The following is a 17,058-nucleotide window of genomic DNA, read 5'->3' on the forward strand; positions in this document are numbered from 1 at the left end:
TTGTAGCACCAATTTTTCATGAATATTTTGATACCCTTTAGGAATCTAATAAAAGCAATAAACTCTTTAGTAAAATAATCACATGTACATGACAAACTTTTTCATATGCTTTTAGTGTGTCAAAGAATGTCCTAAAAGACCTTATGGGATAGGTTCCACAAATTCCAAGTTAAGAATTTTGTAGTACACAAAGGACCCTTAAGAGCTCCAAAGGACCCTTAAGAGTAAGCAACTATAGTAATTGCTAATCTAACTAATACACATATTTGATTTAACAAGAAGGTTTTTAAAAAAAGGATTCAGTCCTGGAAAACTAGTTAATCATATCAACTAAGTACTAGTCAGAAATGTTAGAATTACTATCCATTCTATTTTGGTTAGAATTTTAATGTTAATAGAGCTAACTCATGCAAATTTGCAAGACTACAGTGGGATCCTGCAAATTTAACTTCAAATGTATCTCCCAAATTCTTGGACCAAAGTAAAATCCTACCCCTACTGCTTTTGTTTTCTTTCCTACCACACCTTTTGTTGTTAATTAAACCAAAACCACAAATCAAAAGTTGAAGTCAATCACTCTTCTTAAAGTCCTTTATATAGTTGCACTGATAAGGTTCAAGGTTCTTAACATAGTCTAGAATGATCCTTAAAAAATATATCACTCTTCTTCTTTTTTTTTATATCACTCTTCTTAATCTACCATTTCCCATTTCATCTCACACTAGTCCTGTTACATTCTAGCATGCTCTAAATATACAGGGTTCTTTCATATTCTTAAGCTTTTTTTTCCTTCTACCTAGAAAAATATCTGGAATAGATTTGCAGAACTTACATAAAATACTGAGCAAGACAGAGGACAGGATAGATGCGGACATGTTAATTTTACAACTTTTACACATAGATTTATTACTAGTAGCAGTTACCATTTCTTGAAAACTTAGCATGCATAAGTGTTTCCCATGCATAATGTCATTTGCTTCCTAACAGGTATTATTCATATTAACTCACTTCAAAAATGAGGAAGTAGACTCAAAAAGGATAAGCCATTTTCCAAAGTTTGTCATAGCTAGCAAAAGAACCAAGATTTATACCTAAAAATCAGATTTCAAAGAATGTGCTACATGAAAATACAACTCATCTATTTCCCTCTTCTCACCTCATGGCCTCTTACCTTCACCTTCCCATCCCATCCCTGACAATCAGTGCTGGTATGCTTAAGAGAAATCATAGTGTAAAAACTGGTCTGTCTTTGGAAATCAAAATAATAACAGATATCCAAACCTAAAAAATAGTCTGAACTTTCTGATCCAGTTTCTCCATTTACGGAATTTTGTATTACAAATATAATATTGCAAGACAAAAGGAGAAAAACAATAGGCCCCAAAACATTATTACTTAGGACTATGAAAAACTTAGAGGCAGCCTAAATGTTTAATAATAACAAACGGTAATTCATAATAAATATAAATGACTTCCACTAGCACTATGATATAAGGACAGGAAATGCTTGGATGTAGTTAGTGAAAAAGCTAAATACAAAATGTACCTATAACATACAACTATTTAAGAAATGCAGGCTGAAGACCGGAAGGACATCCAAACATTAACTGCGGTTCTGTTTGGGTGCTACACTTACAGGGCAATTTTTCCTATTAACTGTTTTCTAAAAGTTCTTTTATTAATGGAGAAAAAGAGAACACACAAAAACAGGGATGAAGAAGGGATAAAAATAAGTCACTGGTCTGAATAAAATAAAACTGGATTTAGAGGGTCCAAATGCTGAAGTTAAGTTTCGGATCGGTCAGGTATTACTTTATGTATTACAACAGACTAAGAAGGAAGCTTGAGGTTACTTTGATTTGTTTCAAATCTTTTGATATACAACTTGTACATTATAGCAAGCACAAGAGAAAATTGCATAATAATTCAAATGCAAATGTTCTGCAAAGAACCAAAACCTCATGTTTATTTTAAAAAGTAATTGCCACTTATCACAAAATAAGAAACAGCACCTAAACTGGCCAGGAGAATCTCCTCCTAAGGGTTTATTCACATCTATTGAGAGCCAAGAGTTTCACTCTTAATAACGCAGGTTAATGCAAGTCCTTGTACCTAAAAGACATATACAAGCTTAAAAGTAACTTATGTTTTTGATTAATCTCAGTCAACAGAAAAACTACACCTTTAAACAAAATTACCAAAAATCAAAACCCATTAGTTATATCAAATGGAGGAGTTTAAAGTTAATATGAGATTTAAACAAATACTCCACTCCATTAGTTATATCAAATGGAGGAGTTTAAAGTTAATATGAGATTTAAACAAATACTAACAAAAAATCAAAAGCCCAAAACCAAAGAAATCCTGTTATTATCCTTGAGAAGTGATTTCCCCCTGCCGCTTCATATCCCCAAAATGATAATTTGGAACGCAGAGAATAAAAAGGAAAAGGAAAAATAAGTAAAAGATGCCCCTAATGTATAAAACACAACTTCAACTCTGGTCAAAATTAGGTGGCTTTCTTCATTTCTACCTCTTCATTATAGAAAGACTGAAGCTTGCTATCAATAATTCATGCTTTCCATTAATAAAAAAAAGGCTATTGTCAGATCTTAAAAATCCAGAGAAATGTAAAAAGTCTTAAACCTTTACAAAATAGAAAACGAAAGAAATGTAAATATCCCTCATAAACAGAGTCCTAATTGAATTTTGAAGCTGCAAGTCTAACTTATTCATCGGGAGAGGCATAAACCCTCCTTTTAAATATAAATACACAGGGGCGCTTGGTTGAGTGTCTGCCTTTGGCTCAGGTTGTGATCCTAGGGTCCTGGGATGAGTCCAGCATCAGACTCCCCACAGAGAGCCTGCTTCTCCCTCTGCCTATGTCTCTGCCTCTCTCTCTGTGTATCTCATGAATAAATAAAATCTTAAAAAAAAGAGAGAGATAAATATAAATACCCATAGTAAGCCTCTACAACAATTATCCACTCTTATTAGTTGACTTTTGGATTTCGGAATCACTAGAAGGAAGCCTGGGTGGCTCAATTAAGTGCCCAACTCTTGGTTTCAGCTCAGGTTTTGATCTCATGGGTCATGGTATCTAAGCCCTGTGTGGGGCTCTGTGCTCAGCAGGGAGTTTGATTCCCCCTACCCCCCCCCCCCCCGCCTCTGCCCCTCTCCCCACTTGTGCTGTTTCTCTAAAATAAATAAATAAATCTTAAAAAAAAAAGAACGATTATAGTCTACCATTAGTACAAACATCAAGGATTATCATGTGAATCAGAGATCTGACTGGTTAGTGAAAAACAATAAGAAAGGGCATAGGACTATGACTTGTGAAACTTAATTATTCTTGGCTACTAAAAATAACAATTATATATATTAAGCCATATATTTCAAAAGTATTTAGTCTGGCATGAAATAAAATGCTTCACTTCATATTTATCAGGTGATAATACTACAGGAGGATCCATAAGGAATATAATAAATCTTAGCAATTTTTTTTTAAAATAAAAAGCTAAACTCTTGGGTCTCCTAAAATTAACCCTTGTGAGAGATAAAAAAAAAAATTAAAATTGCAATTAAAAAGAAAACCACTAAAAGTAAAGGCAACTATTACTGTTTTGCTCTCCTAACCTCTAGAAAGCAACTGACAAAGATATATTTGGTGTGTCACAAAGCCACAGCTCTGGATACTTAGGATTTAAAACAGAAAATTAAAAAAAAAAAAAAAAAAAAAAAAAGAACTGATCTTGAAGCCAGATTTACTTTCTATATAATCTATCCCTAAACTTACTTCCATCAGATTCGAAGACCCTGAAGACAAACGTAAGCAATATCAATTATCTATTTAATTCTCAATTACACAATAAACACTTTGGTCATTTAAACCAAATGATTCAGATTTATTTTCTGCCTTTCTCTTTACCTTTCAGTTGGCTATCACAGTTCAAATAAAGAATCTATATTTTCATCCAAGTTAGTCTTCTTATCTAGAGTAAAAAAAGACTAATAAAAACAAGCCCAAAATTAAAAAGCTTCTTTAGAGCAAATATAACATAGCGACTTTTCTTTAATCTACATAATCAGATTATTTCTAAATTCAGCAGTAATAACTTTTCATCCTAGAAATACCAATGCCACATTTTGTAGCTTTATTTGGAAAAATGCTACATAAAATAGTATTTAAGAAATGATGGAGTAGGAGATCTGAAAAGCTATAAGGATCACATCAGTAGGGAGATGCCATGAAAACAACAGGGATTAATAGGAGACTAGAGAAGTAAAATGTAAACATATATTTCTTTTCCCAAGATAGGATGCAAGTTTGAATTAGCAGGAAACATTTTTCTCTTAAACAGTTGCTGTCCTTAGTTAATTCTGATTTAAATAATTGCTGACTATATTTTTATTCAATTAGAAAATAATGATCATAATTTTCATACATATACTTCAGCATACAAAACCAACTCAAGTAGCATTCATTAAAAACTTTTAAGTCAAGGAAATGATATTCAATATTCACTCTGTGGCCTTCTACTACTTCTAATAGAAATTTGGTAGAAACTATCAAAAGATAAACATTTAGAAACCAAAGTTAAATCTCTTCCCATCCCAAAATATTTTGGACAATTTTAAGTATGGTGGGATAATGATAAAAAAATTAATAATAGGTTAATGACATAATTCAGAATTCACTCTCAAATTAATATATTTCTTTTTTCCCTTATTACACAAGCTAAAAAAAAAAAACAAGTAGCTTGAAGAGTTTTGTCAATTCTGTGCTTCAAAACTGGCATATTTCAGGACAAACACTTTCAAAAAATTTAATGAGAAAAATTATAAGGACTATCCTAATGTAGGGCAAATTCCATTACAATACATATAAAAATGACAATCATGATATATTTAAAATGTTGAGTGGCAGACCCACTATATCTAATTTTGTTGATTTCATTACAATATTCACCATAAAATATCTAAAGCAACAAATGTTTTCACAGAGGCTGTCCATACAGTAGTGGACATTAAGGTCAAGGAATATTTACACTTAATCCAATTAACTTAGAGAAAAAATAAATTACAGCGTTGCTTCAGTATTTCACCACCTTCTTGTCTCCTCTCTTTTCTACTTCCCTACCCAATTCTAGTCTGGACACTAAGGGAAGAGTGGGGACTTAGGAGATGGGAGCCATAGTCTTCCTGGAAGTCAGGGTCCATGCTCACAATCTTCTTTCCTTCCACGCCCAAGACAAGAGTTCATTCAGATTGGCCCTCTTCCAGTCAGGAAAATTTTCTAAAGTGTTATAAACCATCCAGCTAGAGGAAAGAAGAGAGGAAAGGAAAGATAAAAGGAAAAAGAGAAACAGAAATGAAGAAAGGAGAGAAGAAAGAAAAAGAAGCTCCTATGTTGTCTTCTTGGTGTTGACTGAAGAACTCAGGATAAGAAACAGCTTAAAATTGTGGGAAATTAATATAAATTAAAGGTTGAGTTTTTTTTTAACTAAAAAAAAAAAGGGAAAAAGACCACATCTTGTTATTTTTATTTATGTCTCTTCCCAAGGGGATAAGGGCGTAGCTAAATCTCTAACAGATATTAGATATCTGTAATTACAATCATTATGTCGTTAGCAGATGCTGGCGAACCATTTATGCCTCTTGGTTACTATGTCTAACAAATCTCTTTCCAATGGTAACATAAATCATCTATTTCCAAACTTGAATATTCACATAATTTTCCAAGGAGGCCTAGAGAACTTTGTAATACAAGTCTCTACCCTCCTTCCTCTCTCCCCCTAAATAGGGCTTCATGGATCTAAGAACAGATGTTTTGTTTTAGATATATATATTTTTTGAAAGATCCCAAGATGATTCTGATAATCAGTCAGATTTGAGAATCACTAGTATATATAAATTTTATTATAGATACATTCTGCACTTTAATGAAAGCATACTGGCTTTTTACATGTGCTTTGGTTTCCCTTGTTTACTGTAATCTGCTGTTTTATACACAGTGTTTACTAAGTCAGAGAGGAATGCCTATCCCATAGATAAAAGCATAAAAATTGGAAAAACAGATATGATAAGTCTTTTTGAGAGACTAATTTTTAAAATACTAGCAATGTTGAAAGGGAAAGAAGAACAGGCTATTAATCTCACAAAAAAATTAAGCTAATAATAAGTAACAACTTCCCTATAATTATAGCTGCATGCACTTTAAAATTTTCAGTGCTTTTGAAAATAAGTAAAAGCCAGGAGGTTCTCCCAAGGGGCAAATTGGTAATTATAAAATAATTATATAGGTACCCATGAATGCTGATGTCAGGAAAACCAGTTTTCTTAAATTGATGTAATCTTGATATTACCACTGAGTTTCAAGTGAGTCTATTAGATGTTAGAAGTATCTGACACCTCTACTCCAGCACTTCCTTAGTTTCAAAGTTAGTATTTAATTAATTATGTACCAAACAAGATAAAGGGCAAGCCTGAAAGACTGTATCACTCACTACAAAAATTATATACTAATTACACATTAGGTGCAAAGAATTTGCTTTGTGCTAAGGATAATCTAAAAATGAACGACATTAACAGCAAACATTGATATAGCTCTTACTATATGCTAAAAGGTATTCTAAATTCTTTATGTACATTAACTTATTTTAACCTAATAATAATCCTAAGAGGTAAATTACCATTATCACCAGGACTTTATAGATGAGGAGGGGGCACCTGGCTGGCTCATTGGTAGAGCACACAACTCTTAATCTCAGGGTCATAAACTCAAGCCCCAGGCTGGGCATGGAGCCTACTTCATAAAAAATTTTTTAAAAACATAGATGAGGACACTGAACCATGGCATAGTTGAGGAACTTGTACAAAGTCACAGAGCTACTAAGTGGAAAATCTAATTGAACCTAGGTGACCCATAGTCTGTGCTCTTATTCAATACAGCAGGATACTTTTCTTTAAGGAGTTTGCAGATTAGCAAGAGTTAAGAGACATGAACACAAATAATAGCACAAGGCAGTATATTAATTCATTCAGCAAATATTTTTAATGAATAGGAATCATGAGAGATTTAGGTATAGAAAGATATCCTTAATACAAGGTTTTAGTTTAAAACACTTAAAAACGTGTTTCACTATATAAAGTTAGAAATTTCTTAAATTAAATTTATTCATTAGAAATAAGAATATATTGGGGAGCCCAGGTGGCTCAGCAGTTTAGTGCCACCTTCAGCCCAGGGTGTGATCCTGGAGACCCGGGTATGAGTCCCACATCAGGCTCCTTGCATGGAGCCTGCTTCTCCCTCTGCTGGGTCTCTGTCTCTGCCTCTCTCTCTCTCTGTGTGTGTCTCTCATGAATAAATAAATAAAATCTTTAAAAATAAATAAATAAATAAAATATAGAAATGTATTTTACAATGACTAAAAAAGATGCTCCCCCTTAGTATGGTTATAACTATGTATAGTAGGAGTGATTTAACCTAGCTGACAGATTCCCAAGCCAAGGTTTGCTGGACTTGGTTTCAAGGGAGGAATATTCCTGTCCCGACATCCTTCATTTTAGAATTATGGAAACTTTCAATGAATCCTGGTGTTTCAAACCACAAGAGAAAATAACCACCCTTAATAACAAATGGTTTTTCTGAGGATAGAGTATACATTTTCTTTATCACTTTTGAAGAGCTAAGGAAATGTTAAGTGTCCTTTATGAACACTGCCTTTTCCCATTAGATATCCACTTAGAATTGGTGACCCAAGATCAGGTAAGTATGTATGATGTGATTCAGAACTGATAAAAGAATAATGGGGGCACCCTGTGCAGTCTCAGTGAGAGTTACATGGACTCAAGATCTGCTTCCAACAAAAATATAGTGTCCCTTTAAATAGAAATGATGACTTAACAACAGAAATAGTCATTTGCATTCTTGAGTCAATTTATATTTCATTCCAACAGTTCTAAGTAAGGGACATGCCAACAGAAGGATCCACAGATACAGAACATACAAAATCTCTTCTACCTAACTCCAGTCTCTGAATAAAGCAGTGATGATTAAAAAAAAAAAAAATCATGAATAACCAGTATTTACCTTAGCTTTAAAGCTTTACTTTCAAGACTATAGGGTGTGGGAGATAGTGGAATAGATTTTAATTACAAACACCAAACTGCCAAAAGACTATGATTATAAAACAGTATTTCAATTGCATGGTATTTCTTATTCAAGCAAGAATTTATCTTTTAAAAAAATAATTCTCAGCATGTACGTACACAGTTTGTAAAAAATCAGAAGTTAATGTTTTAGAAAATACTTAGGGTAACAATTAATTAAAAATAATTACGTATTTACTAACAGAGTATTTTCAACCTGTCAAGATACTGGCATTATATCCCACATTTGATGCACATAGTGAAAATGAACCCCCTGGACTTTCTTGTTTCTTGGTGCGAGAGAAAATATAAATAAACTTTTCTGGAAGGCAAGTTAATTTCAATCAAAAGTCTTAAAAGTATTCATTCTCTTTAAATGGATATATCTTAAAGGTTCTCTTCTAAAGAATTAATTAGAAATTTAAAGATTTATTGCAAAAATATTCAAGTAATCAAATTAGTAGTTATATACTAGTAAAAAGTAAACATTAATATTCTCAACAAAACAATGTTATGCAAATTATAGTAAATTTTTAGAATAGAATAATATGTAGCCACTAAAAATAGTTTTTAAAAGTTAATAAAGGCAAAATATAAAGAATACCTGAAAAAAATAAGAGAATACATGATAATACGTAAAATACTCAAGTTTATTAAAAAAACAAACAATGGGACGCCTGGGTGACTCAGCAGTTGAGCATGTGCCTTTGGTTCAGGGCGTGATCCTGGAGTCCCAGGATCAAGTTCCACATCAGGTGCCCTGCATGGAGCCTGCTTCTCCCTCTGCCTATGTCTCTGTCTCCCGGTCTCTATGTCTCCCATGAATAAATAAATAAAATCTTTAAACCCCCCCCCACACACACACACTACCCATGAATGGAAAATAACATTAATTATATTCAACTTTACTATGGATTATTTCTGGAAAAAGTGCTAATAAATATTTTTTCTACTTTTTGCTTTTATAAATACTTTTAAATATACATGTACTCATTTCTAATTATTTGAGTAATAAATTACAATAATGATCATCTAGTAAAAAATCCTAAGAGATAATGTTCCAAGATGATGACTTTATACACCATCATAGTGATTTTTGCCAAGGATTGACCCCTACGCCCTCTTTAAATTGCAAAAATTTTTCTCTGAATCAACTCTTAATTAGTTAAGAATAATTATTTAGTTAATGAATTATCCTGAGCATATCACTACTGCCTTTTAGGTATACCTAAAAGGATTTGAGGATTTAGGGATGTCATAGAAAGGAAGGAAAAAGGATGGAAGGGAGGGAGGAATAAAAAACTATGTTAGACCATATTAATATCTACTGAAAATTGTGAATATATAGTATATTTTAAAAAGAAAGGTTGAAACTACAACTGACATAGACTGTCAATTACCCATAGGCTTTATTAATACAGATGGCTGCTTCTAAGAAGTATCAGCAAATTTTACTACATCTGGACACAAGAAGCCAACTAAATTATGTGGTACTTTTCAAAGAAGTAGAGTCAAAAAATGAATTGAAACTGCCCACCATTTTGTATATTCAAAAGTATAAATCTGACTGCGATCTATGGAAATACAGCAAACCACATTTACTTCAAAGATTGTATAATCATCATTCAAATGGAATGTATCTGGATGTGTAATATGGACACAATACATTCAAATACACAGTTTTAGAATTTACAGTTCTTCTTCAAGTAAGCGGATAGCAAAGTTCCTTTATTACAGCAAGTTAAACATATGATGAAGTTCTCCTCATTTATAATTAAAAAAATAACCAATGAGGAAATAAATTCAAAATCCTAAACAAAGGTAAAATGACCTGTCTTATTCTTAGTAGTTATTTCTCACAAATCTATTATTTTAAAAATCATGAAAATTAATTCTGATGTAGGCAATATAAACAGTAAGATTTGGTCTTGGAAAGAAAAACCCTAATAATTTGGCAATAATAGAACATCTTATATCAGTAACTCTAAACTACTAAGGTTTCTTTAGTTAAAATGTCTTCAAAGTGAATTAAAATAATAAACTAAAACCAAAATATAAACAATTCTTTATTCATCATTCATATAATCACTCTCGTTTCTACTGTAGAGACCTTTATTTCTAGGTTGCAATTAAAATTCTTCTAAAAAACGAAAAGAATTTTCAGCAGAGTTCAAATGAAACATCTCAAAATTCCTTTGAAAATTAAATATGGTTGAAGAGATTTTGGCATTTAAATGGTAGAAATGCTAGAGCAACTACAACTGCAAGACAAAGCTAAGGAACAAAGGACAGAAGAATCTGTCATCAACCCCAAAAGTGACTGAACGAAGGTGCTTTTAGATACAGGGGAACATAGAAAGGAAAAAAAACAGACAAAGGGCAAAGTATCATTTCTCAGATTAAAAGAAGTAACTCTAGGGGCACCTGGGTGGCCAGTCAGGTCGTGATCTCTGAGTCCTGGGATCAGCCCCTTCTTAGGCTCCCTGCTGAGCAGGGAGTTTGCTTCTTCCTCTCTCCTGCCCCTCCCCCTGCTTGTGCACACACGCCCCCTAGCTTCCCCCCCACCCTAAAGAATAAATAAAATCTTAAAAAGGAACATTAGAAATATTCTGTCTTTAAGTGAGATTAAAAGTAAAAATTGTAATTCTAAAGCAAAATAGACCATATAGCAAACATGAAGGTATGAGAGAAGTATGCTATTAATTTCCCTGAATAAAGGAGAGGAGATACAATAAATACTACTACAATAGCGCAGACCAACAGCTTAAAAAGGGCAGCGTGCAACGTAACACTCTTTCCAGTTTACTTGAAGGTCGGTAGAAATAAAAAGAATGGGAATTATATATGATCTTGGCTGATGGTTCAAAACAGGGCTTGAAATTACTGGTTGGTTCATTTTTACACAGAAGTGGCTAAAAAAAGAAACATATAGATATAACCTAGATTATATATCTAGATTTTCTATAACCTAGATACCTAATCTAGGTTATAGAAAAAAACAAGGTTAAACAGAAATTTAATCTGTAGGAATATCCTAAATTTTGATAAGACTGAGATACTGTCCTAAAAGAATGTATCTATTCGTCTTCATGCCTTTCCCTCTACGACTCATTCTTAATTTCTCATTCCCTCCCTATGACTAAATCACTGCCATAAATAACATAAAAGCATACGCAATTTTTATACTATCATTAATTGAAGAGTTTTAGGTCATTTTCCTTTATACAGTAAATTGATACATCACTGATATTTGTCCAAAAACTAAAAACTTCCAAAGTTAAGCTATTTTGTAAGTGTCCTTAAATTGATATCTTTTTTTGCAGTCAAAATTAGGTAGGATAGATAGGATAGAAATAAAGGACAGAAAGACAATGAAATGTCTGAGAGGCAGCTACTGATTTCATATTTTAACAAAGTAACCTAGGTGATATTAAACATGGTATTATTTTACTACTCCCCAAAACAGCTCTCTGTATTTCACTATCTCCAACTTTTCCTTTCCTTTTCTTTCTTAAAAATACTCCAATCAAGCTTTTCTCATACTATTCCTTTCATTTTTTTAATCATCCTACTTGTTATTAGTAGCATTTGACAAAGCCAATCAATCCCTCCTCCTTGAAAAACTTTAACTTGGCTTCCCAGGCACCAGCTTTCTTACTATAAAGAGATCTACTCTTTCTCAACCTTTGTTGGTTCCTTCTTGTTGCTTCAATCACTAAACATTAAGGTCCCTCCAAAGTATGGTATTCACACTACTTCTAATATCTAATTAGACTCCCTTGCAGAGATACCATGCAATTTCTTGGCTTAAACATCAGGGCTGCCGTCTATCTCTGATCCCACAATCTGCTGTGAGCTCCAAACTTGGTATATTCACTAAGAAGGCAAGTATATCTCAAACTTAACATCGCTACTTGGTATTTTTAGTAATTCTCAAACTTAACCAGTACAAAAGTCACCTCCTGTTCTTCTCCAAGACACTTCTGGTAGTCTTTTCCTCAATTACTGGCAACTCCACTCCTTAAGTTATGGGGGAATAAACCTCAGCATCACCCTAACTTTTCTCTTTCATTCTCCACATGCATTTATTGGTTCCATGATCAAAATATGAACGGGATCCAACTACTTCTCACTGGTATACCACTTTGTTCTCTTACCTGGATTATTGTAATAGTCTTCCTGCTTCCGTTCTTGACACCTAGTCTGTTCTCTACAACACAAACTGATTTTTAAAAAATTTAAGTCAGATTGTATCATTCGTTTGCTCAAAATCTTAAAATGGCTTCAACTCACATCTGGTAAAAGCCAAAGTCCAGACTTTTGGTATACAATACTCTGCTGAAATGGTTCTTCTCCACCACTTTAAAATTAACTACCTTCCACCTAGTTCACTGTCATGCAGCAATACCGGCCTTCTTTCTGTTCCCCAAACACCAATTACTTTCTTACTCCAAGGCCTCTGCACTGTTTGCTCCACCTTAAATACCCTTCCACATTTAAACATGGATTACATCTTCATGTCCTTGTCTTTGCTCTAATTCACGAATCACGTAGTTGAATCTGTCACCACCACTGAAAACTACAAACCCCTATTTTAGCCCTCCCTGTCCCACTCTCCTGCTTTGTTTTTCTCCAAGTCACCATCACCTTCAATATAACAACTTACTTATTTTGTTTTTTGTCTCCTCTGGCACATAAAATTTTAAGTTTCCTAAGAGGGCCAGAGTTTTTCTTACAGTTTTGTTCAAGTTTATCTTCCATATCTAGAACTATGACTGTACATAATAAATATCTGTTGAATAAATGAGTCTCTTACACTTTCTGCCTCATCTAAAATAGAGAAATGAAGTCATTTTTCATGCCTAATCAAAGTGACTGCTATATAAAAATCAAACTTAAGATAAATCTGGACTGATAATGAAGTAAGTTAGAGAACTTTTCTCTTAATCTTTTTATTGGGAAATAAAAGCAAGTTCCTAGGTGACGCTGATGCTGCTGATCAAGGTAGCAAACTTTAAGAATCTACTTTATAGGTTATTCTATAAACTACAATATGCAGGCCTTTCAGTCTAATAGTTTTTTTTACTTCCTTCTCTGACAAGGTAAATTCTTGAGAACATTTTAAACACATTTATCTTTCTGGCTTATGTTATTACTGTTAAATACTTAATTCTATGTGCTTATTAAATACAACAATGCATCATTGCTTTCTATAGTCAATATGCATTTAGATTTGCTGCATATTACCACTTCTATTACTTCTATTACTTTCCAGGATTTCTATTCCTTCATCTTTCTCCATCTTCTGCATCTCTTTCATCTTCATCTTCTACATCTTTTTCTTCTGCATTAAGAATATCCTTTCAGGTTTTCTTTAGTGTAGGTCCACTGGTGGCAAATTCTTCATGTTTACTTATCTAAAAGTGTCTTCATTTTACTCTTGTCTTGAGAGATTTTCACTGCATAGAGAAATTTAGATTGGCAGGTATTTCCCTTTACACAGTGAGGCTCTAGTTCCACCAACTCTGGCTTCTATTGCTTCATGAGAAGTTGGCTATCAGTCTAATTGCTGGTCTTCTGAAGACAGTAACTTTTCCCCTTATTTTAACAATGTCCCTTTGCATTTACTTTCAATAGTTTTATTATGATGTGTCAAAGAGTGGCTGCCCCTCCACCAGCAGGGGTCACAGGACCAGATACAACTAGCTTTAGTCTTGAACTAGGTTAGTTAGCTTTATGGAGAGGTGTGGAATATAGGCTAGGAAATTCAGCATGCACATCTTCCAACTCATTAGGAGGGCAAGCAACTATACGCATGCAAAGCTTCTTGCATCTCTCCCGAGCCCACATAAGGGGACATATAGTTGCCAAGGACAGTTAGAGTGCATGTGGTTCTAGACACAGAGATGTGCCTTGGTTTCCTGTCAGTCTTATATTGTTTACTTTGGATAGATGTAAGGCCAATATGCCAACTCACAGTTTTCTAAGTCCACATGCAATAGTATAGATGGGGTTTCATAGTAAATTTAAGAGATAACTAGCTGCTAGCAATAACATTCCATGTTTTTGCTAATTGAGCACATTTCCACAAAGTGGTACTATGAGATGGCAGATCCAAGGTCAGATTTTCAGGCAAGTCTAAATTTCTTCATGGTCCAAGTATAATATTAAATCTTTACTCACATTGTAGATTTATTCTTTGGGGTACAAGGGCTAATTGAATCTCTGCCTTGATGTCTTTCATCAATTTTGTAAAGTTCTCAAGAATAATCCCTTCTAATATTTGCTTCAGGTGCACTATTTCTTTTCTCTCCTTTTAGGTCTTCTATTGAATAAACTTTCTTACTTCATCCTTTATCTATTTTCTGTAGTTTTTTCCACTATTTGTCTCTCTATGCTTCCTTCTGTATATTTTCTTCTAACTTACTACAGGTCCATAGATTCTCTTTCCAACTCTGTCTTATCTTCCATACAATCCATCCACTGAGTTCTTAATTTTGGCAATTACAATTTTCCACTTCTAGGATTTTCATTTTTAAAATAGGTTTTTAGTTACCAGTTGAAATTTTCAATTGTGTCTTTTATCTTGTCAGCATGGTTATTTTTAAGCTACATCTGCTAACTCCAATATCCAGAAGTGCTGTGATTTTGTTACTATTGTCCACTGCTTATGCTGAATTAACTTATAACGTCTTGCCTTTTCCTATGTCTGTCAATTTTTTATTGTGACCTACTGTATTTGTAGTTAAAAAAAAAAAAAACTAAATCCCTAGATGATTTTTTCTCAATCTTCTTTCAAAGAGGATTTAATTTTAACTAGCAATCTAGGAACACTTCAATTTAATTTCAAGATTGATACAATCCGGAATTGTAATCACTTTGAGAGTTTATGTTCTACAAACTAGTTCACCCTAGACCCTAGCCCTTTTGGGGACCTAAACCAAAGTGAGTTCACCCACACAGTGGTGAGCACTAGACTCCAATCCCTGTGCCCCTATGAAGCTGCCATAGGTGCTCTCAGCCATTCTACCACGACTGGCAAAGGATCCCAGAGGAAAAGCATACTCAAAAGCCAGGGTCACATTCCTGTACTGGTAATTCTTTTCTATCTTTTTACATTCCAATGTTTTCAAACAGGTTTCTGTTGTTGTTTTTAAAATAAATATACTTTAAAAAAATAAATAAATAAAAATAAAATAAAATAAATATACTTGGTCCAACTTTTCTAGTTCTACTTACAAGGAATATTAGTACAAATCATCTAGTCTCCCATTGCCAAAATTGGAAATTGAATAACAGAACTTTAAATAAGACAGTAATGGAATATATCTAATTAAAGTTAAATAGTACCTATAAATCAAATTCTTAAAGTACACCTCAAAGAAGAATTTCTGTATCAAAAATAAAAACAACCAAATAAGCACCTAAAGAGCTATTTTTCCAAAACATTAGTGAGTGACTATTGTTTGTAATAAATACAGTTATTTCTCCATATAACTTATGGGAAAGCTTATACTTTAAAATGTAGGAATAAGTGACAACATAAATGACAAATTTGAGCAAACTTTTTGCTATCTAGAAGTGCAAATTTCTTATTAAGAAATTAAATGTTTTTAGATATTCTTGTATAAGTTTGTTTTGTACAGAGTAAATCTGCCCTGAAATAGTATTTAATTAGGTGTACACATAGGGCACTCTCCTTTACCTACATCAAATGTTTTTCTTGCAAAAACAATACCAGGTTCAGTTAAATGTTTATTGAGTATATACGGCATATGATCATTAAGGAAAATGAGAAACAGTGTGTACTCCTTGCATTTTCCAGTCTTACAGAAGAGATATAAATAGACAATGTGATAATGCTAAAACAGAATATGGACAAGATACTATGAGTACGTAGGAAAGACATTTATCAGTGTGACATTATTCCATTAGTGACATTTCAATAACTACCTAAAATGTCTATTTCCTTTAGTGATGCAATAGTGGGCAAAACAGAAAATGTGTATCACATATCAATTTTTATTTTAAACTTAAAAAAATTCACATGTGAATACATAAAGTGTTATATGAGACATCCAGGTGAAAAAATTGATATGAAAACTTACCCCATCTGGCAATGCCCTCCAGCACACGGCACTAACAAATTCATTTGTATCATCTTCTTTTCGGTCTTTATCCAGAACACTTTTGACCGTATCAAACTTAAAAGTTAGCAAAGTCTTAGAAAGTCCTTTATAGTATAAGTAAAGAGAGTTGTTCTCACTTCCTGAAAAAAAAATTTTTTTAATGATTTTTTAGAATGGGAGAACTCACAATTAAGATATCACATTCATAAGGTAATTATTATTCAATGTTTAAGCTAAAAGACAACTCCTACAGGTTGAATATAAAAGACCAAAGCACAGGATTTCTTAGGAATCATGTGAGAAAAAGATTCATAGAAAAAAGCTACACTTTACTAAAGAAATAATAATTGTTAAATGATAAAACAACATTGATAACGGTAAGGCTGAAATTCTGCAAAATAGTGTCATTTATAGCAGATGTTTAAAGACCAGAAATTTTTTTTAAAGATTTATTTATTTATGATAGACACAGAGAGAGAGAGAGAGAGAGAGAGAGAGAGAGAGAGAGAGAGACAGGCAGAGACACAAGAGGAGGGAAAAGCAGACTCCATGCCGGGAGCCCGACATGGGACTGGATCCCGAGACCCCAGGATCACACCCTGGGCCAAAGGCAGGCGCTAAACTGCTGAGCCACCCAGGGATCCCCTAAAGACCAGAAATTTGTTATTAGAGCATGAATCTTACATGACATTTAGAAAGATTTCTAAGAGGGGGGAAAAAAGTTATATCACTTACAAAGTCAGATTTTAATAACCTATAAAATGTACATCCCATTCCC

At 33.3% G+C, this 17,058-nt stretch overlaps 1 protein-coding gene across 7 annotated transcripts in view; it reads right to left on the minus strand.

The window, feature by feature from the left end:
- The window catches only part of COP1 (COP1 E3 ubiquitin ligase), a 246,944-nt gene that overhangs the window by 40,553 nt on the left and 189,333 nt on the right, over positions 1-17,058 (minus strand). For 5 of the 7 annotated variants that reach the window (XM_055319205.1, XM_055319201.1, XM_055319204.1 and 2 more), the window contains one exon: positions 16,260-16,420. In XM_055319205.1, coding sequence (XP_055175180.1) covers positions 16,260-16,420 — 161 coding nt within the window. Of the gene's footprint in view, positions 1-5,289; positions 5,320-12,308; positions 12,374-16,259; positions 16,421-17,058 lie in introns of those variants that run through there. The other 2 variants (XR_008663627.1, XM_055319202.1) reach the window with 2 other exon arrangements.

The sequence above is a fragment of the Nyctereutes procyonoides genome, unplaced genomic scaffold (assembly GCF_905146905.1).
Source record: "Nyctereutes procyonoides isolate TBG_1078 unplaced genomic scaffold, NYPRO_anot_genome, whole genome shotgun sequence".
In the NCBI taxonomy this organism is placed as follows: Eukaryota; Metazoa; Chordata; class Mammalia; order Carnivora; family Canidae; genus Nyctereutes; species Nyctereutes procyonoides.